The sequence below is a fragment of the Bidens hawaiensis genome, unplaced genomic scaffold (genome assembly GCF_021521415.1).
Source record: "Bidens hawaiensis isolate Kalapana, Puna unplaced genomic scaffold, B.hawaiensis_p1.1 tig00019810_1, whole genome shotgun sequence".
Taxonomy (NCBI): Eukaryota; Viridiplantae; Streptophyta; class Magnoliopsida; order Asterales; family Asteraceae; genus Bidens; species Bidens hawaiensis.
In genome coordinates this window covers 302,595-322,304 of record NW_027493012.1, presented here as the reverse complement: position 1 = coordinate 322,304, position 19,710 = coordinate 302,595, and the positions used below count along the sequence as shown (strand labels likewise).

Sequence of the window (19,710 nt, the reverse complement as noted above, 5' to 3'; positions counted from 1 at the left end):
TGCAATCAGTAAGAGATGGGCTTAAATAACAAAACACAGAACTAAGCCCAGAAGATGAGATAATAACAAAGGTCAAAGGAGTTCGAATTAGATAAATACAGCCCAATTCTTACGATGATTGTATTTTGGGCTGGTTCGATCCCTGTTGGGTTAATTCTAAATTGTAATCAGAATTTTACATAATGCTAACGTTTTAATATCATGTTCTACTCTTTTAATAAAAGAAAATAATTGTGTGACACGTGTCGCTTTATGATTAAACCTCATATCTCTTTTTCCTTCAAAACTAAAATATTAATTGACCATAATATATGTCGTAAATTAATAATTATTCACTTTTCTTTTACACCATATTTATATTATGTTTATATATTTTTATAAAATTAAATATTAACATATTATGTATGTTACTATATATTTTAAAATACTAGGTGAAATCCAAAAAATCAACAACGAACCATATTTGTTAAAGATCGAAAAAAATATAATTTCAAATGTTATTATTAACATGTTATACTATATTGTAAGAAAAACAAAACTCGAATATGATTTCATTTTACAAAACACTGTTTTTAATCATTAACTTATAAAAATATATGTTTAAAATTCAATCCATATTTATAAAATCAATTAGTTTATCTATTATTGTTATTATTATCGTAAACTGTCATATAAATTTATAAATTATAATGTATGCTTTAAATCTATTTATTTATTTTTTCGGTTAATTTAATAAACTATCTATATGTTAAATTGTAAGGATATTATATATCAATCACTATCATATATAACAAAATTTATCATAATTAATTTCTATATTTAATTTAGAGTAAAGTGTCATTTTCGTCCTTTTGGTTTGACAAATAATGAAAATTTAGTCCAAAAAGTTTATTTTTTGCATATAGATCCTCCACGTTTCATAATTCTTGTCAATTACATCCAAATCACTAACCCCGTTAAATTTAATCGTTAAATCAAGGTTAGACATGTTTTTTTCACTCGTTCTTTATTATAATACTTATTTCAGTGAACTACGGTTTTTGTCCACTATGGTTTGTCCCAATCTGCAGTTATAGTTCAGTAGTTTTAATATACAATTTCCGTCTCTATGGTTGCATTTCACTTGCAATTAAACCCGAATTCACTAATCTCGTTAAGTCTAGTCGTTAAACCCATAAGTGTGCCCATCATGTGAGGGGCAGTTTTGTCCCTATAGTTTTTTTCCTTTTCCCCCAAATATACCCTAGCCCTCACGTGAGGCTTGCGAATTAGGACTTAGGTTTATTTGGGGAGAAAAATGACAAAACTGATCATCACGTGTGTGGCACGCAGATGGGTTAATGACCAGACTTAATGGTGTTAATAAATTAAGGTTTAGTTGCAAGTGAAATGAAACTACAAGAACGAAAATCATAAATTTGATAGGGACGAAAATTGCAAACTTGAAACTGGTGGACTAAAACCGTAGATTTGGACAAACCATAGAGACAAAAAGTGTGGCTTCTGTTTTCACTGAACGGAGCTCGCAACGACTCGTGGACCTTTATTTACACTGAACGGGGATATTATGGTCTCGTGGGATGATTAAGGGGTTGAGTTCCCCGTTCAAGTCTTCATTTACTCGTCATGGTCATCATTTGTTCGTTAGGGCAATCATTTGTTCATTTGAAAAGTGTAGCTTCTGTTTTCACTGAACGGAGCTCGCAACGACTCGTGGGCCTTTATTTACACTGAACGGGGATATTATGGTCTCGTGGGATGATTAAGGGGTTGAGTTCCCCATTCAAGTCTTCATTTACTCGTCATGGTCATCATTTGTTCGTTAGGGCAATCATTTGTTCGTTTGAAAAGTGTCGCCTCTGTTCTCACTGAACAGGGCTCGCAACGACTCGTGGGCCTATGTTTTCACTGAACGGGGATTTTATGGTCTCGTGGGATTATTAAGGTGTTGAGTTCCCCATTCAAGTCTTCATTTACTCGTCGTGGTCATCATTTGTTCGTTAGGGCATTCATTTATTCGTTCGAAAAATGTGGCTTCTGTTTTCACTGAACGGGGCTCGCAACGACTTTTGGGCATTTGTTTTCACTGAATGGGGATATTATGATCTCATGGGATGATTAAAGGGTTGAGTTCTCCATTCAAGTCTTCAGTTACTTGTCGTGGTCATCATTTGTTCGTTAGGGCAATCATTTGTTCGTTTGAAATGTGTCGCTTCTGTTTTCACAAAACGAGGCTCGCAACGACTCGTGGGCCTTTGTTTTCACTGAACGGGGATATTATGGTCTCGTGGGATGATTAAAGGGTCGAGTTTCCCATTTAAGTTTTCATTTACTTGTCGTGGTCGTCATTTGTTCGTTAGCAAGCCCAGGCGCCTTTTCACTGAATGGGGCATTTTTGGAAATAATTAAAAGGTTCGGGATTTGAAAATTTTTCTATTTTTCTCTCTACTATTAAAATTTAAGAAAAGATATCGAAGACTTCCGACATGCCACCCTAGGCCTATCAATTATTCAAACTTTTATCAAATATGAAACCTCTGTTTCATTGTTAACTTTTCTTTTAATGGTGATCAGAACGTTGTATGGGAAGTATGCCATGCAAAACTCTGCTCAAGTGAAGCAAAATATTCACAGAATTGAAAGGGTTAACATGTTATTTTTATATCTTATCTTTATGGCAAAGTCTAGAAGCCCATTGAAACATATCAAAATCTTTTTTTATGGTGTAGCTCATAAAAACATAGTTCTTAAAGAACATCCATCATTACAATTCAATGTTCTCTTTTTCTTCTATGGGTGGTAAATTGATAAATATATCAATAAAGGTAACAACACATCATCTGTATTTAAACTGAGTGGTCAGAACTATTATTGTATGAGAAGTTTTCTTCCCGAAATTGGTTCATAACCAAAATTCTTTCAATTATACATACATGATATTGAGAATAAAATTTTCAATAGAATAAGCGTTCTCGGGTACGTTTTTGCATGTGCATTTTTTATTAAGTTCATTTAAAAAAAATCATTTTGTGATATAAATAAAGTCAATGTATGTACACATAATATCGATGCAAATATTGATGTAATACATTTTTCCATATACGTTATGTATACACAGACTCTAAAACTAGTATTTATATTTATATATACTAGTAGGGGAAAGTTAACGTACAAATGAAATTAGCGTGCTAAAATGCTAATTGATGTAATTACATAATTACTCTACTTGATTCTCACAATTAGCACGATAATTTCATTTGTATTTAATCTAAACTCTAAACTAGTATAAGATGGTGGGTGGATTACATATATATAATAATCTTGAGTCTATTAAAAATATCAATTATTTACAATAACCATAGCAGATGGTATTCTGGTCCGGTATTATAGTCCAATGGTATGGGGTTAATGTTAAAGCTTGGGATTTTTGAGGTATGTTCAAAACCTGAATCAAGGGGTTTTCTCACATACACGGGTGGGTTTCCTCCTTGATGTTGTTCGTCAATGAATCGGGTCTGGAGCGTTAAAATCAGTATGAAAACTGACATTATGTCTCAGAAATGCTCATTCAAATATTCATGGTAACTCTAAACGTTCTTAAAAAAAATTACAATAACCAGATACACCAGTTTCAAAATTTGTTAAAGTGGGTTAAAGATGAAGTCACACACACACATACTCATTATAGAAGCAATCTGTAAACAAACATTTTTAGTCACCTAAATGGCCAAGTGATAGGTACGAAATATGAACAGTTGGTTGACAACCAAAGTTAAATTTAAATATGTAAATTAAACTTAAATTTAAATAAGACTTTATATATATGCTCTTTTAAATATATGTCAAATAAAATATGATTTAAATACAAATTTATATATATGCTCTTTTAAATGGATAACCAAAGTTGGGAGGTTGGCACAATTCAATCAACAAATATTAACGGCTTGAAAACCGAGTGGACGTCGATGTAAAGAGTTAAGAAGCTAATTGACGTTGTCTTGGTGACCAACTTATATCATATATGGTCGCAAACCAGTTGAAGTTTCACCAAAACTTTCTCGAATAAAGTCCCCACGAAACTTGTTGATGCCAAGATCTGAGGTAAGACAAGGTATTCACCGTCAACTTCATAAATTGTTTCTTGATTTTAGAGAAGGGATGTGTTATAAGACGGGGTTTTAACTTTTATTTTTATGTAAGTGAGGTAAAATAATAATGTCTTGTTAGAGTTATGAAGCAAGCCTATTACAAAGTGACAAATCATAGTTAGTAACATTGGTTTTATGTTGTTTAGTCATTGAGGAAACAAAGACTACTTTAAAGTAAGCTCTACCAAAACCTACCTAAAAAACGTTTAAGACACTTGGTGCTCAAACGGGCAATGACTCTAGAATTTCCTACTAAAATTTGGATAACTATTAAAACTAAACTTATGTCAAAATAGTGGGATTTAACTGCATTGAGATTTCACGAGAATTTGATTGGTATTGGTGGACGCGTATATAGCTAACGAAAGAAACAAAAGAATAATTAACTTACGCGAGAAAGGACATAGAAAACAATTGAACGGGTTAAACGGGTGATTCCAAGTCAGGACGTCTGGAAGCAAAAACATTGCATCTACCACGAGGCAATAGTACAATATGTGGTTGTTAATAATAATAATAAATACAAAACATTTGAGTTTGGAAGGAAAGATATTTGGTTCAAGTCTTAAAAGACGACAATTATTAAAAAAATTGCCTTACAAAAAAATTACTAAATTATTCTTATCTAAATATATACAGACGTGGAGAGTGTATATGTTTTAAAATCGAAATTAGTTTTCTTGTCTACCACCCCAACTTTCTACTACCCCCAACTACACGTTGCCTAATTTTATTGAAGAAAAATATATAATTTTTGAACAAAAAAACGTAACATGTTTTTAAATTTTGATAATTTTCGATAACATTATGGCTAATTTACAACTAAAAATTACATCTCTAAAGTATCCCCTACACTTTTTATAATTTTCGTTCTTCCTCATGTTGTTCTTTGACGTAAATTCGTTGTTAAAGAAAGAAGAAGAAGAAAATCTAAATCTTCACAAAAAGTATATGGAACTCTCAGGGAGGGATGTTTGAGATTCTTTATTTAACCTCTTTATTAGTTTATAACTTATTTATTTCATAAGCTTTAACTTTCTCAAATATCTTATAAGTTATAAGTAATAAAAGGATAAAATAAATAATCTCAAACACCGCTAAAATCAAAAATAATTTTATCAAATAAAAAGGAAGCAATGCCAGCCTACCTACAACCGAAAACAACAATAATAGCAATGCATTAAATAAAATTAAGTCGTTGGCTGACTGCTAGAGAAAAGAAAAAAGGAAAAATTGACAGAAGTCAACCTTTTGAACGTGTGGTGCCATGGACCTATGGTCCCATGTTACATTATTTTATAAAATTAATTTCTGTATTTATTATGTAGTACAAACTTTAGAAAATGGGACGATAAAAGGTTTTCAAACCAAAAAAAAAACTACAATAACAACCATAAACAATCTAGGGTAAATTTAAGAATATTTTTTTTAAGTTTGAGATAATTTCATATCATACACTTTAGCTTCAATACACTAGACGTCTCTAAAGTTATAGGTTGTAATAATACGGAATCCTTTACATCAACTATCGCTAGAGCTTTCTGTTAGCTTCGTGAAAAAAACATTGTATTATCCCTATTGAAAAGATTAAACAAATACACAACACATAACATTCTGTTTAGTCAACCAACATTACATGTTCGCAAACAAATCTACATTACTAGGTGATTTCGTGCTAGAATTAAAACACACAACCATCAGTTTGGTTCAATTTTGTTGGAGGGTAATCCATTTAGGAAGTTGTCCATACGCAAATTTGCATTACAAAATCACGCAAATTCTATACCCTTTATTATTGTAACAATTTCACCATTGATCAATCAACAACATTTGCGTCTTTCATTAAAATTGAGGAATCATAGTTGTCCAATACATAAATACAACCGCATTATCAGCATACACATACAGTTTATTGATGTTAAATTTTGAACAACTCAATTACTACATCTAACATGAGCTATTTGACACTCATTACATTAGATTCAGTGTCCGCCATCACAATGATAATTATACGACCATTATAGATTATGAATTAAAACAGTTCGACGTTCGTCTTCATCAAGATGTGGATCTTTAGCACAACTAAGTAGAATATCTTTCTTATGGTCATAATCACAACATATTATTTTGTGGGTTAGTATTAAAAAATTTAAAATTGTTTTGTGACAACATAGATACAACGTAGACTTTGTATATGTGAATTAATAGCTACCACCAAGATATGAATGAGATGTGGACATTATAAATATCTTTGTATAAAGATATGTACAAGAAACCTATAGGTTACACTTTTCTTGTGTGGACTTAAAAATTGTGTTTAGTAATAAAGTGCCCCCATTGTTGATGCCTTGTAGTGTGATATTAATTTGTGTAGCTTATTGCAATTAGGGTTGTCACTTCTATCCAAAATCCAACCTGAAAAAAATCCGTACCCGAACTAACCCGAATCGAAAAACTCGAACTTGAGAAAAGACTAACCCGAACCCGAACTGAAGTAATTCAGGTTGGTTTTCAGGTTTGATTTATAAGTTTCGGGTCAACCCGAAAAACCCGAATAAACTTTTAGTTTTGAAATTAAATATATTTTTAGGTATAATAGGTTTAGTCTTAGCCAACTATTATGGATTGATTGTTTTTGTTAATTTATGTTTTCCGTTTATTACTAATAGCAAAGTAATCGAACAATCGAATCACGTCCGATTGAAGAAGATTATGGTTCGAGTTCGAAACTTAGTTTTATTCCTCTTTTGAATTGTTTTATCAAGTTATGTTGGTTTATTATTTGATTATTTGCGTTACAAGCAAAGAAGAATATGTTGTTTAAATTTTAGCATTGAAGTTTTTTTTTTTTTTTTTTGCTTTTCTATGATACTTGAAACCCAATTAACCCAACCCTAAAAACTCATGAGAGAGTTGGGTTGGGTTTCGGGTTAAAATTTAAAACTTTGAAACCCGAAGAACCTGACCTGAAAAACCCGAAAAATGAAACCAAAAAACACCCTTAATTGCAATATATAAATGTAATATTTAAGTTTCTATCAAGTAACTTTTAATGTTGGGCCATGCATGTGACAGAAAATAGGAGAAGATAAAAGAAAAGGAAACGATTTTTAATTAGTTGAGCTTAGTCTAATATATGCAACCATACTTGGTTGTGACCAGCCGGCAAATATCAACAAGAGGGCCATATGTTTTCTTACAGGGCCGGCTCCGATAAGACGAAAATTTTTTTGGGCCAAATGCGAAATTTTTTTTGGGCCTTAAGTAAAAGAAACATTTTGTTGAGTTTAAACAATTTAATTTTAAGTGGACTTATTTGGTTATGATTTAAGTTGTGTAAAAAACTTTTGTATAAAAATAAATTTAAAAATGTCTCAACTAAGACTTGAACCTACAACCTCTAGGTTAGATGTCATACATCTTTGCCACTAAACCAAGCTAGTGTTTGTGTAATTATATAGAAACATTGATTATACATACCTTTTTTTCATAAAAATATATAAATTTTTTTTTAAAAAAAAAATTTCGGGCCTAGCGGGGTGTCGGGCCTGTGGCCGTCGACTACCCTGCCTCACCCTTGGGCCGGCCCTGTTCCCCTAAAATACGGGTAACACATAAACCCTATCCAACTGTAAACGCTCACAAAACGCGAAGTAGTAATTACACAATGAGATGCCAACCAATTATGTCTAGCAACTACATTCAATTCAATTTTGTCGTTACAAAATATCGTATATCTCTTTCATGTATGTCATCTTTTGCGGCTATGCCTTTTACCTCCTTGACCCACACTCCCGACCTATTTGGACACCATCTTCTATCGACATATAAACGTGATCAAGTATGATCAATCGGATATTACAGAAATCCGTCATTCATGTTGATAATTTTTTACTAATGTTTCGATAAAAAAATTTCCCAAAAAGGGAACTTTAACAAAATCTGTGTGTTTTCTTCTTTTTTTTAAAATATATATATATATATATATATATATATATGTTTATTAATATATTTTTCAATATTTCTTGTGCATGTACATTACGTCATTCCTTACTTCAAAAACTAGAAATTTAAGTATTTAAGGATAAGTTCGTTCGAACTAAAAAAGTATTTAAGGATAAGTCAACTATAAAAGAAAATTTTACAGTTTATACACTCAGTAACAATTAGGATTTGGATCGGATACAAATGAAACTAACGTATTAATTGTGAGAAGCAAGTAGAGTATTATATATACAAGTACAGTAATTATGTAATTACATTATAGAGTAATTATGTAATTAAATCAAATACTATCCGATATTAATATGTGGTGTTCAAAATAAAATCGCCCTTTTGTCGCCCATTTTACCGCTCCAATACACTTGGCCTAAAAAGATTAAAAATAACGGTATAGGAAAATTTTTCTCTATGTACAATGGATTATATAAAAAAAATGTATACGTGTTTTCTTTTTCTTAGAAACTCAAGTGTATTCACAAAAATATTCATAAACTTAATACTAAGGACAACTACTGGTAATTGGTAATCGTAGTTAATACCCGATTATAAATGTGTGTCCCATACTCGGACTCACAACCATCATGTACCTTGTTTACTTATTTCCTATTGACTATCGAGAGCACCTACTATATATCATGTTAGAATTTACCGGTTATCCTCAAAAGAGAGTTTTTTCAAACGCTACATAAAAATAAAATATCACTGACTCTAAGATTATTATTTTACGTCTTGTAAAATACATTTCTTGTAGGATAAAATATCTTTGGGGTGAAATGTACAAGACACCTATAGGTTATACCTTTCTTTGTGGACACGAAAATGTGTTTACTAATCACTTAATTATAGTCTCCCTCAATTATATGAAGTGTTCCTATTTTTTGGTGTCTTGTATTATATTTGAAGACTTACTTTAAAGAGCTTTTGATAATATCATGCAATATTTGTGACAGAAAATAAGAGAAGATAAAAAAAAATGAATGATTTTGTATTTAATTTATTGACTTGTAAAGAAGGTAAAATGTCTTATTTCCAATTAATGCTTCATAGTCTTTAAATCAATGATTAAATAAAATTGATTATAGTTCACAATTAAGGCAAAAATTATGTTATTATAAAATATTTGTTTTACTAAGCCAATTACAAGTAGGATAAGACGTAGTGAGTTCAAATCATTGTAAGCGCAAACTTAATAGGATTTTAGATGAAAAGATTGATGTTTAAAAGAAAGGGTGAGACGTTATCGAACAAACCTAGCCGACTTAAGGAGTTTAAACTAGAGAGCGACTCGTTTGCGATGTTGGTCAACATGGATGCGACAAGCATTCTTTGGGCTTGGTCAAACAATGTGAACACCATACTTGGTTGAACATCCAGCCACTTTTAATATGGTCAAGTTACAAACCGTGGCCAACTGAAAACAAGATGCCAACTAAATAAGTCTACCAAATTCAATGTCATTGTTGCAAACCGTCATCCTCTTCTGGATATAGACATCTTTCGTCACTCGTTATCTAGATCACTATCCAACTTGAAATCAAACAATATTAAATCGATACTCTTTTATAAACATTACCGAGTCGGCTAGCCCTGATAAATTGTACTTTATAGAAATCCATCAATCATGTCAATAGTTTTTTACTAATTATGTTTTCTAATTAGCATGCTATGATTTTAAAAACATTCTCAATAAAGAACTTGACAAAATCTTTGTGCATGTTGGTACTTTTTCTAAAATATATGGTTAAATCTTACTTTGAAAATATATTTGTCATGAACTCATGATTGACTTAATTTTGTTTTATTCATAAAAACAAAATTACTCATTATTTTGTATTGAGTGGCGTAAAAATAAGAACTTTACCTAAAACGCGTGTGAGCATTTATACTAGCTCACCGCTTACATCAAAACTTAAAATTGTTACAAATAAGTTACCTATTGTATAGTAATACACTCATTACCAGTTATATTTTTTTATTTTATCTTTTTTAACAGCTAAATGTTATCCCTTTATAGAAATTGAACTATTAACCTTCAATTTTATAATAATGGTTAAATTAGTATTGTGCATATCCTATATATAATTTTTAATTTAATTATATTTTAAAAGTAAAATTGACTAAAAATATATTTCTTGTGAATACAATTTTACCTAATTTAAAAGACAAAGATGAGAAGTGAAAAAAAGAGTAGAAGGTTCATTGACTAATGAACAAACTATTAGCATAATTTTTATTTCAATCGTATTTAAGTTTACATGTTAGTTAGACATCTTGTCTACAACTATTTTTATTATTACAACTCTTCAATCAACCTCGCTATAGGGTTAGAGATCACGTTATAAGAAAAATTGATGTTTATGTTCAATGAATTGACAAACAAAACGTAAACATAATATTATTTACCATGAAATTCAAGTGTATTCACAAAACTAATACTGGCAGACTCGTAGTACAACGCGACGAGTTTGTAAAGAGTATACTAATAATCACACTTCAAGGGTTTTGGGATTACTTATTTTTTTCTTCTATTAACTTATGATTCAAAGTATCCTGACTTAACAAACATCTTATTAACTTTTTTGAAAAGTTATTAATATGGTGACCCTACTCTCCTCTCTCGTCCTACTCCTTACGCACTTCTTTGTCACTTCAATTTAAAAAATCAGCCCAAACCGAGCTTCCTCTCCACCCCACCCCCATCTCATGCCATATTATCTCCACCTAAGCCTTCCCCAACCCACATAATTTCCGTCCTTATATATATAAACTAAAACAAATTTAAATTTAACCATGCAAGTTATTGCATACACAGTTTCACTATCTATTGTCTCTATGGTGGTCATGAGTTTTACCGTAGGTTCTTCTAAAGGTTTCTTTTGTCCAACGTATTCAAAATAATCTCAATCATATGACATAAATATGAGTTTAAGCCTAGTTGAAACACCACTATCTGTATTAGGTCTCACAACATCCGTACCCTTAAAGAGTATTCCAGGGTCTTTTGCCAGTTTTCGTCATTCAAATAAAATAAAAATAAAAAGCTAGTAGTATATATAATAATTTGCCTTACCCATATTAATGCATTTAAAAGTTCGTTGGGGTAGTTGCCCAACCTCCCTTCTCCCCCTTTAAATTCTCATTTCCCACCTTCTTCCATATCACATATCTTCTTCAAATTCATCAAACACTTACCAAATTTAACTCAATTCCATAGTTTTCCATGTCAAATTCACAAGAACAACCCGCTACGAACCCGCCCACCACCACCGCAACCCTCCCCAACTTCCTCCTTTCCACAAAACTAAAATACGTCAAATTAGGCTACCATTACTTAATCTCACACGGTTTATACCTCCTACTAACCCCTCTCCTAGCCATTATCGCGGTCCATTTATCGACACTCACCACACCCGACCTCATTAACCTATGGGACCAATTAAGGTTCAATTTAGTCACAATAATCACATGTTCAATATTAATAGTATTCCTAGCCACAATATACTTCATGTCTAGACCAAGAAAAATTTACCTAGTCGATTTCTCGGCTTACAAACCCGACCCAGCCCGAATGGTGACTCGGGAAATATTCGTGAACCACTCTAAAAAAACCGGAATGTTTACCGAAGAAAATTTAGCTTTTCAAAAAAAAATTCTTGAACGGTCGGGTTTAGGACAAAAGACATATTTTCCTGATGCGGTGTTGAGGGATCCTCCAAACCCGTGTATGGCGGAAGCGAGGAAAGAGGCGGAGATGGTGATGTTCGGGGCGATTGATGACTTGTTGTCGAAAACCGGAGTGAAGGCGAAGGATATTGGGATATTGGTAGTGAATTGTAGCTTGTTTTGTCCTACACCTTCATTGAGTGCTATGATTGTGAATCATTATAAGCTTAGAGGGAATATTATGAGTTATAATCTTGGTGGAATGGGGTGTAGTGCTGGCTTGATCTCCATTGATCTTGCAAAGCAACTTCTACAGGTAATTAGTTTCTTGTTTCTTAATCCGGAGTAACCCTATTTTTGTTGGCGAAGCTCGGGTCTTAAAGTAAACTTGTTTAATAAATAAGTCTGTGCTCGAGCTTTATTTATTGAGTTTGAGCTAGTTCGCAAATCTAAACGAGTGTTTTTTAAATATATATATATATATATGTGTGTGTTAAATTTTATTATTATATAGTAATCAAAATTGTATATGCAAGTTTATTATAAAAATAACTAAATATTGTTTTATATATAAAAAATATAATATATTTATATATATATCAACTTATTATAATTGTGTGCAAGTTAAGTATGTTATAACATATGAGCTAAGCTCGAGATTAAAAATTTACTCACAATTAGCCAAGCTCTCACTTGAGCTTAAAATTTACACATAAAGCTAAGTTGGAGCTTTAGAAATATAGCTAAAAATAAGCCAATTTGTTCATAAATTTACTCGAGATCGGCTTCTTAAAATAGAACTTTAATGAGCCGATCATTAAATAAGCTTATATAATAAACGAGCCCAAACTTGAGAGCTAGTTAAACGAGTTTATTATATATACACAACGTTTAATTAATATATTCAAATATTTACTAATAATGAATATTATATATAAAATTACGATAAAAATAACTATATTATAATTAAAATATATAAAAAATAAAAAAAACATTAATAAACATATATAAATTAATTACGAATAAAAGATTCAAACTCAAGTAAAAAATCACGCATATGTAGAGCTCGAGCTTGTATAATCTTCGTAGCAAAAGATAATTGTTTGATATCTTTAAACAAAATAAAAATGATATTACAAATGCAATAACATTTTTTGTTTGTTTGTTTTCTTTAAAACAGGTGAACCCTAATTCATACGCACTAGTAGTGAGCACAGAAAACATAACCCTAAACTGGTACCATGGCAACAACCGGTCAATGCTAATGTCCAACTGTTTATTTCGAATGGGAGGAGCTGCGGTTCTTCTGTCAAACCGATCCTCAGACCGCCGTAGATCAAAGTACCAACTAATCCACACTGTCCGCACACACAAAGGCGCGGACGACAGGTGTTACAGCTGTGTGTTCCAACAAGAAGATGAAAACAAGAAAATAGGTGTAGCACTTTCAAAAGACCTCATGGCTGTTGCAGGTAATAAACCTTGTGAATATTAATGTTTGCATTAGATTGCGTTAAGGGTTAATCTTGATAAAGTTTTAAATATCCGAGTCTGAGTCGGTTATTTACTATATCTAGTTGTTTAAAGTTATTATGTTTATCGAGTTTATTAGGATAAGTTTAAAAAGTGTTGAGTAATAGTTGGTGTAGGTTTCTGAGTTTAGTATAAGTAAATTGGTACGTAGGGTTAATGACAGAGCCGTCTTCGAGAATTGAGTAAATTTTTTGGGCTGAAGGCGGAAAAAAAAAAATCTGAGTCTTAAATAAGATGAGTAATTAGGTTTAAACACTAAAAATACATACATATATATATATATATATATATATTTTAAAATTATATATAATTTAAAAAATAAAATTTTGGGTCTATCGGGATCGGGATATGTCGAGTTGGGGTCGGTCAACCATGTACCCGGCCCTGCCTCATAGCCGGGCTGGATTAATGATTTGTGTGTGGGTCAATTTTACAGTTTTATAATAATAAAGAAAAGAGTCGAACAGGTTGTTTACATTATGTGTACGTTCTTGTGTTTGATTAATCACTATTAGGGTCTGATTTCCAACAATGTATAGTTTCTATACCATCACTATTGTAACTAATGGTCTAATGTACTATGTATAGGTGAAGCATTGAAAACAAACATCACAACACTTGGACCACTAGTACTTCCTATGTCGGAACAACTCTTGTTTTTCATGACATTAGTTGGAAGAAAAGTGTTCCAAATGAAGATCAAACCCTACATTCCGGATTTCAAGCTCGCGTTCGAGCATTTTTGTATTCATGCGGGCGGGAGAGCGGTTCTTGATGAGTTAGAAAAAAGTCTTGACTTATCCGAGTGGCATATGGAGCCTTCTAGGATGACTCTCTATAGATTTGGAAATACTTCGAGTAGTTCGTTGTGGTACGAGTTAGCGTACACTGAGGCGAAGGGGAGGATCCGAAAGGGTGATCGGGCGTGGCAAATAGCTTTTGGGTCTGGGTTTAAGTGTAATAGTGCGGTTTGGAAGGCGTTGAGGACGATTGATCCGGCTAAGGAGAAGAATCCTTGGATCGATGAGATTAATGATTTTCCTGTTCATGTTCCTAAGATTGAGAAGATTGGTTCTTGAAAAGATTCAATTTTTGTTAATTTTATGTGTAAAAAGTTGCATATTATATTGTATTGTTAATTGTTATATGTTATTGTATGAAGTTACAACATCAATTGCTTTTCGACTGTTATGATGAATTGGGTTTAAGGGAAAGGTTCGTACATTTTAATCATAACATGAGAATATGAAAAATAATATCAATTTATAAAAAAATGAGAATGTAAGAAACCAGCTATAATATCAATATACATAAACCATGATTTGTAATAACAAAGAAAAAAACATAAAAATTACAACAAATGTATCAAAATCAAGAACAAAATAATAACATCAAATATCAACAAATACTTATAACATCAAAAGAAAAAAATCTAATAATAACAACAAATATAAATCAGTAAATACTTATAACGTCTCATAATAGAAAATTAGCAAATACAAACACAAAATAACAGCAAACACCTATAAAAATAACCTAATAATAACAAGTTGGTTCTCAGAGTTTTCATGTTAAGAATAAAATGTATTTGATTGTATTTCTTGGGTTTAATACATGGGTATAAAAAATTATATAATTTTTTCAAAAGCTACAAGTTTGTTAATAAAATTTCATGACTATAAGATTAATAGTTTATAACTTGTATCACACAATTCTTGTAGGATAAATTATTTAATACATGAATAGTTGAATGACTGGTTGAATGAATTTAAACTATTAATTTTGATAGTAGTATTGGATAAGGGATTAAATGAATTCAGAGAAGTAAAGAGATGGTAGTTGAACAAAGAGATGACACCTAAGAGTTAAACATATGTTTATTTAAGCATTGTGATGTATTAAAATAATTATTGATGGATTATATAAGTTTTGAAGGATATGTCATTTCACTTAAATTGATTTTAAAGCATTGATATAATGTAAGCAAAAATAGTTTATTTTTTGTAATTTAAGTAACCAAACTTACGTTGTCATAATTGACCCGAAAGAGATACTTGGAACGCAATAAATAGCGTTTGGTTGGGAGGGTATTTGTTGTATGGTTGAATGATTGAAGTATACAAAGTCTATTTATCTGTTTTTTCTTTTATATCCTCGTGACTCACGAGACGCAGATACACATCGGTTGAGGATAGCTCGTCACGCTACCTCTAAACTTTCTTGTAGAAGTACATTTTGTGTAAAAAAATTTTTCATTTTATGTATCGGTTATTTTTTAACAAAAAAATTTTTAGCCTACGCTACCCCTCTACTTTTTACATCTAAATCCGCCATTAGTCATGACAAAAAAGAAATACTATAGATTGAATTATTGTACCCCATGGATAATAAATAAACAAATTGGTTGCATTGTATGTCAAAATTATGTGAACTCAAAATCAATTTTACCATTTAGGTAATAATTATATATAAATAATTTAATAAATAAAGTTTTCTATAACTTTAGTAGTTTGACTTTAATCATCCTGAGAAGTTGATCTACTGGTAAAAGGCTTGTCCTCCCAAAGTGAAGACACAAATTTGATTGCCATTTGAGCCAGTTCGAAGTACATATGAGTGAAAGGACAAATCAGGGCTTTAATCCCATTTACGAACCCGACAGAGGGTGAGAGTTGGTTTACGGATTCCATCTGGTTCCCATGCATCAGGGAGTACGTTCTTACGGCGGTCGAGTAGTCGACCTTGAACATAGCCCCGAAAAAATAGATTTACACTTGAAGTTTAAAATTCTTTACCGTCCAAGATAAAAATAATCAATTCCAGGTGTACTTCTTAGCTTTAACAAACCATCGGAAATTTCATGATTTTGCTAAATTCTCATTACTAACTATATTAATTTTTTTATTCAACTCATGTAATACATAGAGATTTCTAACCTAGTTATTTAGTAAATACAGTCAACATTAAAGCATAAAGCATACAAATTAAATATTAAATAAAATAATATACAAGTTGATTGATTATATGTTACATGTTATTTACTGTTTATTGTAGATATCACATGTGAAAGACGTCCAATCTCAAACCAAACAAGTTTAGAGTGTGACATGTTTCCATTATTCTGACTATATTATAAAATTTAGACAAGACAAGACCATCAACCAAACATGGCGAAACAGTCCAAATATGTACAGAAACATTGGATGTACATAAGTACATTTCACAAACATGGAAAATAGATTTATTTGTAATTTGTGTTTTGCTTCAATTCTTTTGGGTTAAATGAGAAACTGCTTTGCAAAACATCTTTTTAGTTGTTTTAGTGTCGTTTTCGAGAATCGCTAAAAAAATTTGGACCCAAGGAAAGTATAGAGTATAATTTGGGTCGATAATAATTAGGTTATAAAGTGATAAATTCAAAATTTTTGGGCTTCTGGAATGATCAGACCTAAGGTGGTCTACCTTCATACCTCTCCATCCCAGATGACCCTTGTTGTTTCTTAAATATATTAAGATATGTGGATTATCATAATGAAGCAATCTTATAATGCGCTTATTTATCATAATGTGTAAGGTGTGGTGTATAATTTAAGATAAAAATCAAAACTTAGATAAAGATTACAAGACTCAAGGGCGGATAGATTGAATTGGACGTTAAAGCTCAAATTTTGTTTTAGTTGTTTAACGAGTTTCTTTGTAATCATGTGAAGAAACACTAACCGACCCCGGGCAGATTACGGATAACCTGGGGGTTAGATGGGTGTTTCCCACGAGGGGTTAGACCCGGCAAAGATGGTTCTTCTGATAACCTGCAAAACAGACACCGTGAGCTCGTCACTGAGAAGGGGGGGTTCCTCCTTGTGACCACCCTCCGGCGTGAGAATCAGACTAGATTGCTCTTGAATATAAATGTATATTAAGAGATTGCTAGAGCAGATATCAGGTATAATATGTAATACGAGATAGTATATGATAAGATATAAGATATGATGATAAGATGAGATGATCATACCATTTGGGGTATTTATAGCCGAAGGTAGGTTTCCAAGAAAGTATAGCCGGCTGAATAGTATTCCTGTTCTACCAACTGTGGCCTACGCACGTGCCATGCTGGTAGTTGGTGGGTAGGCAGCGGCTGACAGTGACCAGGCCTGCTGTGTACTATTCCTTTTCCACCAACTGCCGGCTGTGCACGTGGTATGATAGGAGTTGGTGAGTAGGCAGCGGCTAATAGTGACATACAGTACAAGAGCATGCTGCTCGCCATACTGTTGTCAATGAGCTGTCGTATCTCTGGTCAGATCTTTTGCCCATACCTCGTCAGGTACAGTACAAAAGATCTTCCCGTATCGTACGGACTGGCTTATTTGGGCAGGAGTATTCCCCCTCCCGCCTTTGTGCGGGATTGTTCCCGGCTTTGCTCATTCCTTCAGGTGACAACTGAATTGTTGAGAGCTAAGTGCCTTGTGCGTGTAGCCTTGCTGCGCGGGTGGCCTTCCCTGATGGCTTGTATCCGCAGCTGCGGGAACAGGCGGAGTACTTCACCATTGGGAGGCATTTCCTGCGGGAACAGCTTGCGTACTGCGCGTAAGGACGTCACGTCTCTGAGCATGGTGGGTCCTGCGGATCCAGTTGGTTTCTGCGCAGACGTCTCTCTTCAAGGTGAGTCCTGCGGGTCCAACTGAGCTCTGCTGGGACCTACCTCTTCATCATGTTTTGGTTCTATTAAGCTTATCGCTTAGATATGTAGATATATTATCATAATGAAGCAACAACGTGTTTGTTTTATAAAGATTCTGTAACAATTTAAGTGTTATGGGTATATGCTCATATCCGTGTTATGTTTTGGATCGTGTCAAAAAGAAACGTGTACTTCCAAGATAAAAGATGGATGTGTGGAAACAAGTAAAAGCTGAAAGATATTAACATTGAAAAATTGGTTATTATTATATAACTATATTTAACAGGCTGATTATTAATAGGCGAATTGGATTTTAGTAATCCCAACTTAATGCAGTTGGCCGATAATAATATCAACTTTGAAAATAACTGTCACTGGTCCCAACTTTCACCATATTTTTTTTTTCATTGGACCTCTGTTAAAAAAAACTTAACGGCGTTAATTTTTTCCCAAATTTCAAACTGATATTTTAGGGCTTTTGATCGGAATAAGGATACGAGTCGATTGATGTAAAACTTACCTCAAAACGGTGGTCCAAACGACTAAAGGATGCTTTAATTCCGGTGTTTAAACTTTTAATTAACAAAAATCAAGCTGTTTGAAGCGTCCTTTCGAGTTAAGTTTTACATCAATCGATTCACATTCTCATTCCGATCAAAAGCCCTAAAAAATCAATTTGAAATTTGGAAAAAAACTTAACGTCGTTAATTTTCTTTAACGGAGGTCCAATGAAAACAAATAGTGTGACAGTTGGGACCAGTGACAACTATTTTCAAAGTTGAGATTGTTATCGGCCAACTGCATTAAGTTGGGATTATTAAAATCCAATTTTCCTTATTAATAAACCTTAAAAAAGAGACAAAATATTAGTGGGTCAAGAACTCAACTCCGTACTATTTTGGCCCAAACATTTTTTGCACACACCGGCCCACGATAATACCACAGTCTATGGCCCATACTCAAAATATTGGTCACAAAAGTTAAATCTCAAGCCCAGCTTTGATTACAACAAAAATTAACCACCGTAAATTACAAAGTTTGTTTTTTATGTTTATACCAAATTTCAATGTATATCGTGTACCTTTTAAATTGAGGAGATTTATAAATGTTTCCAAATGTTATACGTCTTGTCTTTTGAGCCTAAACCATCTATTTCTCATTAAATCTAGTTATGTGCCTTGCACATAACCAAATTAACAAGAACTATTAACTGAGCTAGCTTCAAAGGATAAACCGTGCAATACTTGGAAACATTAGGTATACATTTTGTCATTTTTAAAGGTAACGGACATGCGTTGAAATTTAATATAAACATAAAGAACAAGCTTTGTAATTTACTCGATTAACTAAAAGCCGAAAAGTGAATGAAATGCACATGGAAGTTGAAGTAGTGGTTTCAATCAATCGTTTTAGTAGATATATGTCATTGTTTCAACACTATAATAGCTTATATTGGTTTAAATTAATAAACAAAAGGAGGGAATTTTGTCTATAAAAACATACAATATGTCTTTAATCTTGTGACAATTTAGTAGATTATTTGAACATCATCAAATATTCTGCTTCTACTATCAAACAACTATTAACATATGAAATTTTAATAAAATGGCATATGTATTCACATCATTGTGGAAGCATTCTAAGTTTTTTGGTTGTCGTCGTTGCTCATTAAATTAACAAGAC

General features: G+C 32.3%; 1 protein-coding gene across 1 annotated transcript; it reads left to right on the top strand.

Annotated features, from left to right (window-relative positions):
- Window positions 1-11,297: 11,297 nt before the first annotated feature.
- LOC143559352 (3-ketoacyl-CoA synthase 11-like) lies at window positions 11,298-14,531 on the top strand. The gene is made up of 3 exons (XM_077047952.1): window positions 11,298-12,129; window positions 12,994-13,285; window positions 13,935-14,531. The coding sequence occupies exons 1-3, from the start codon at window positions 11,371-11,373 to the stop codon at window positions 14,423-14,425; spliced, it is 1,542 nt and encodes a 513-aa protein (XP_076904067.1). The 5' UTR covers window positions 11,298-11,370; the 3' UTR covers window positions 14,426-14,531.
- Window positions 14,532-19,710: the final 5,179 nt, after the last annotated feature.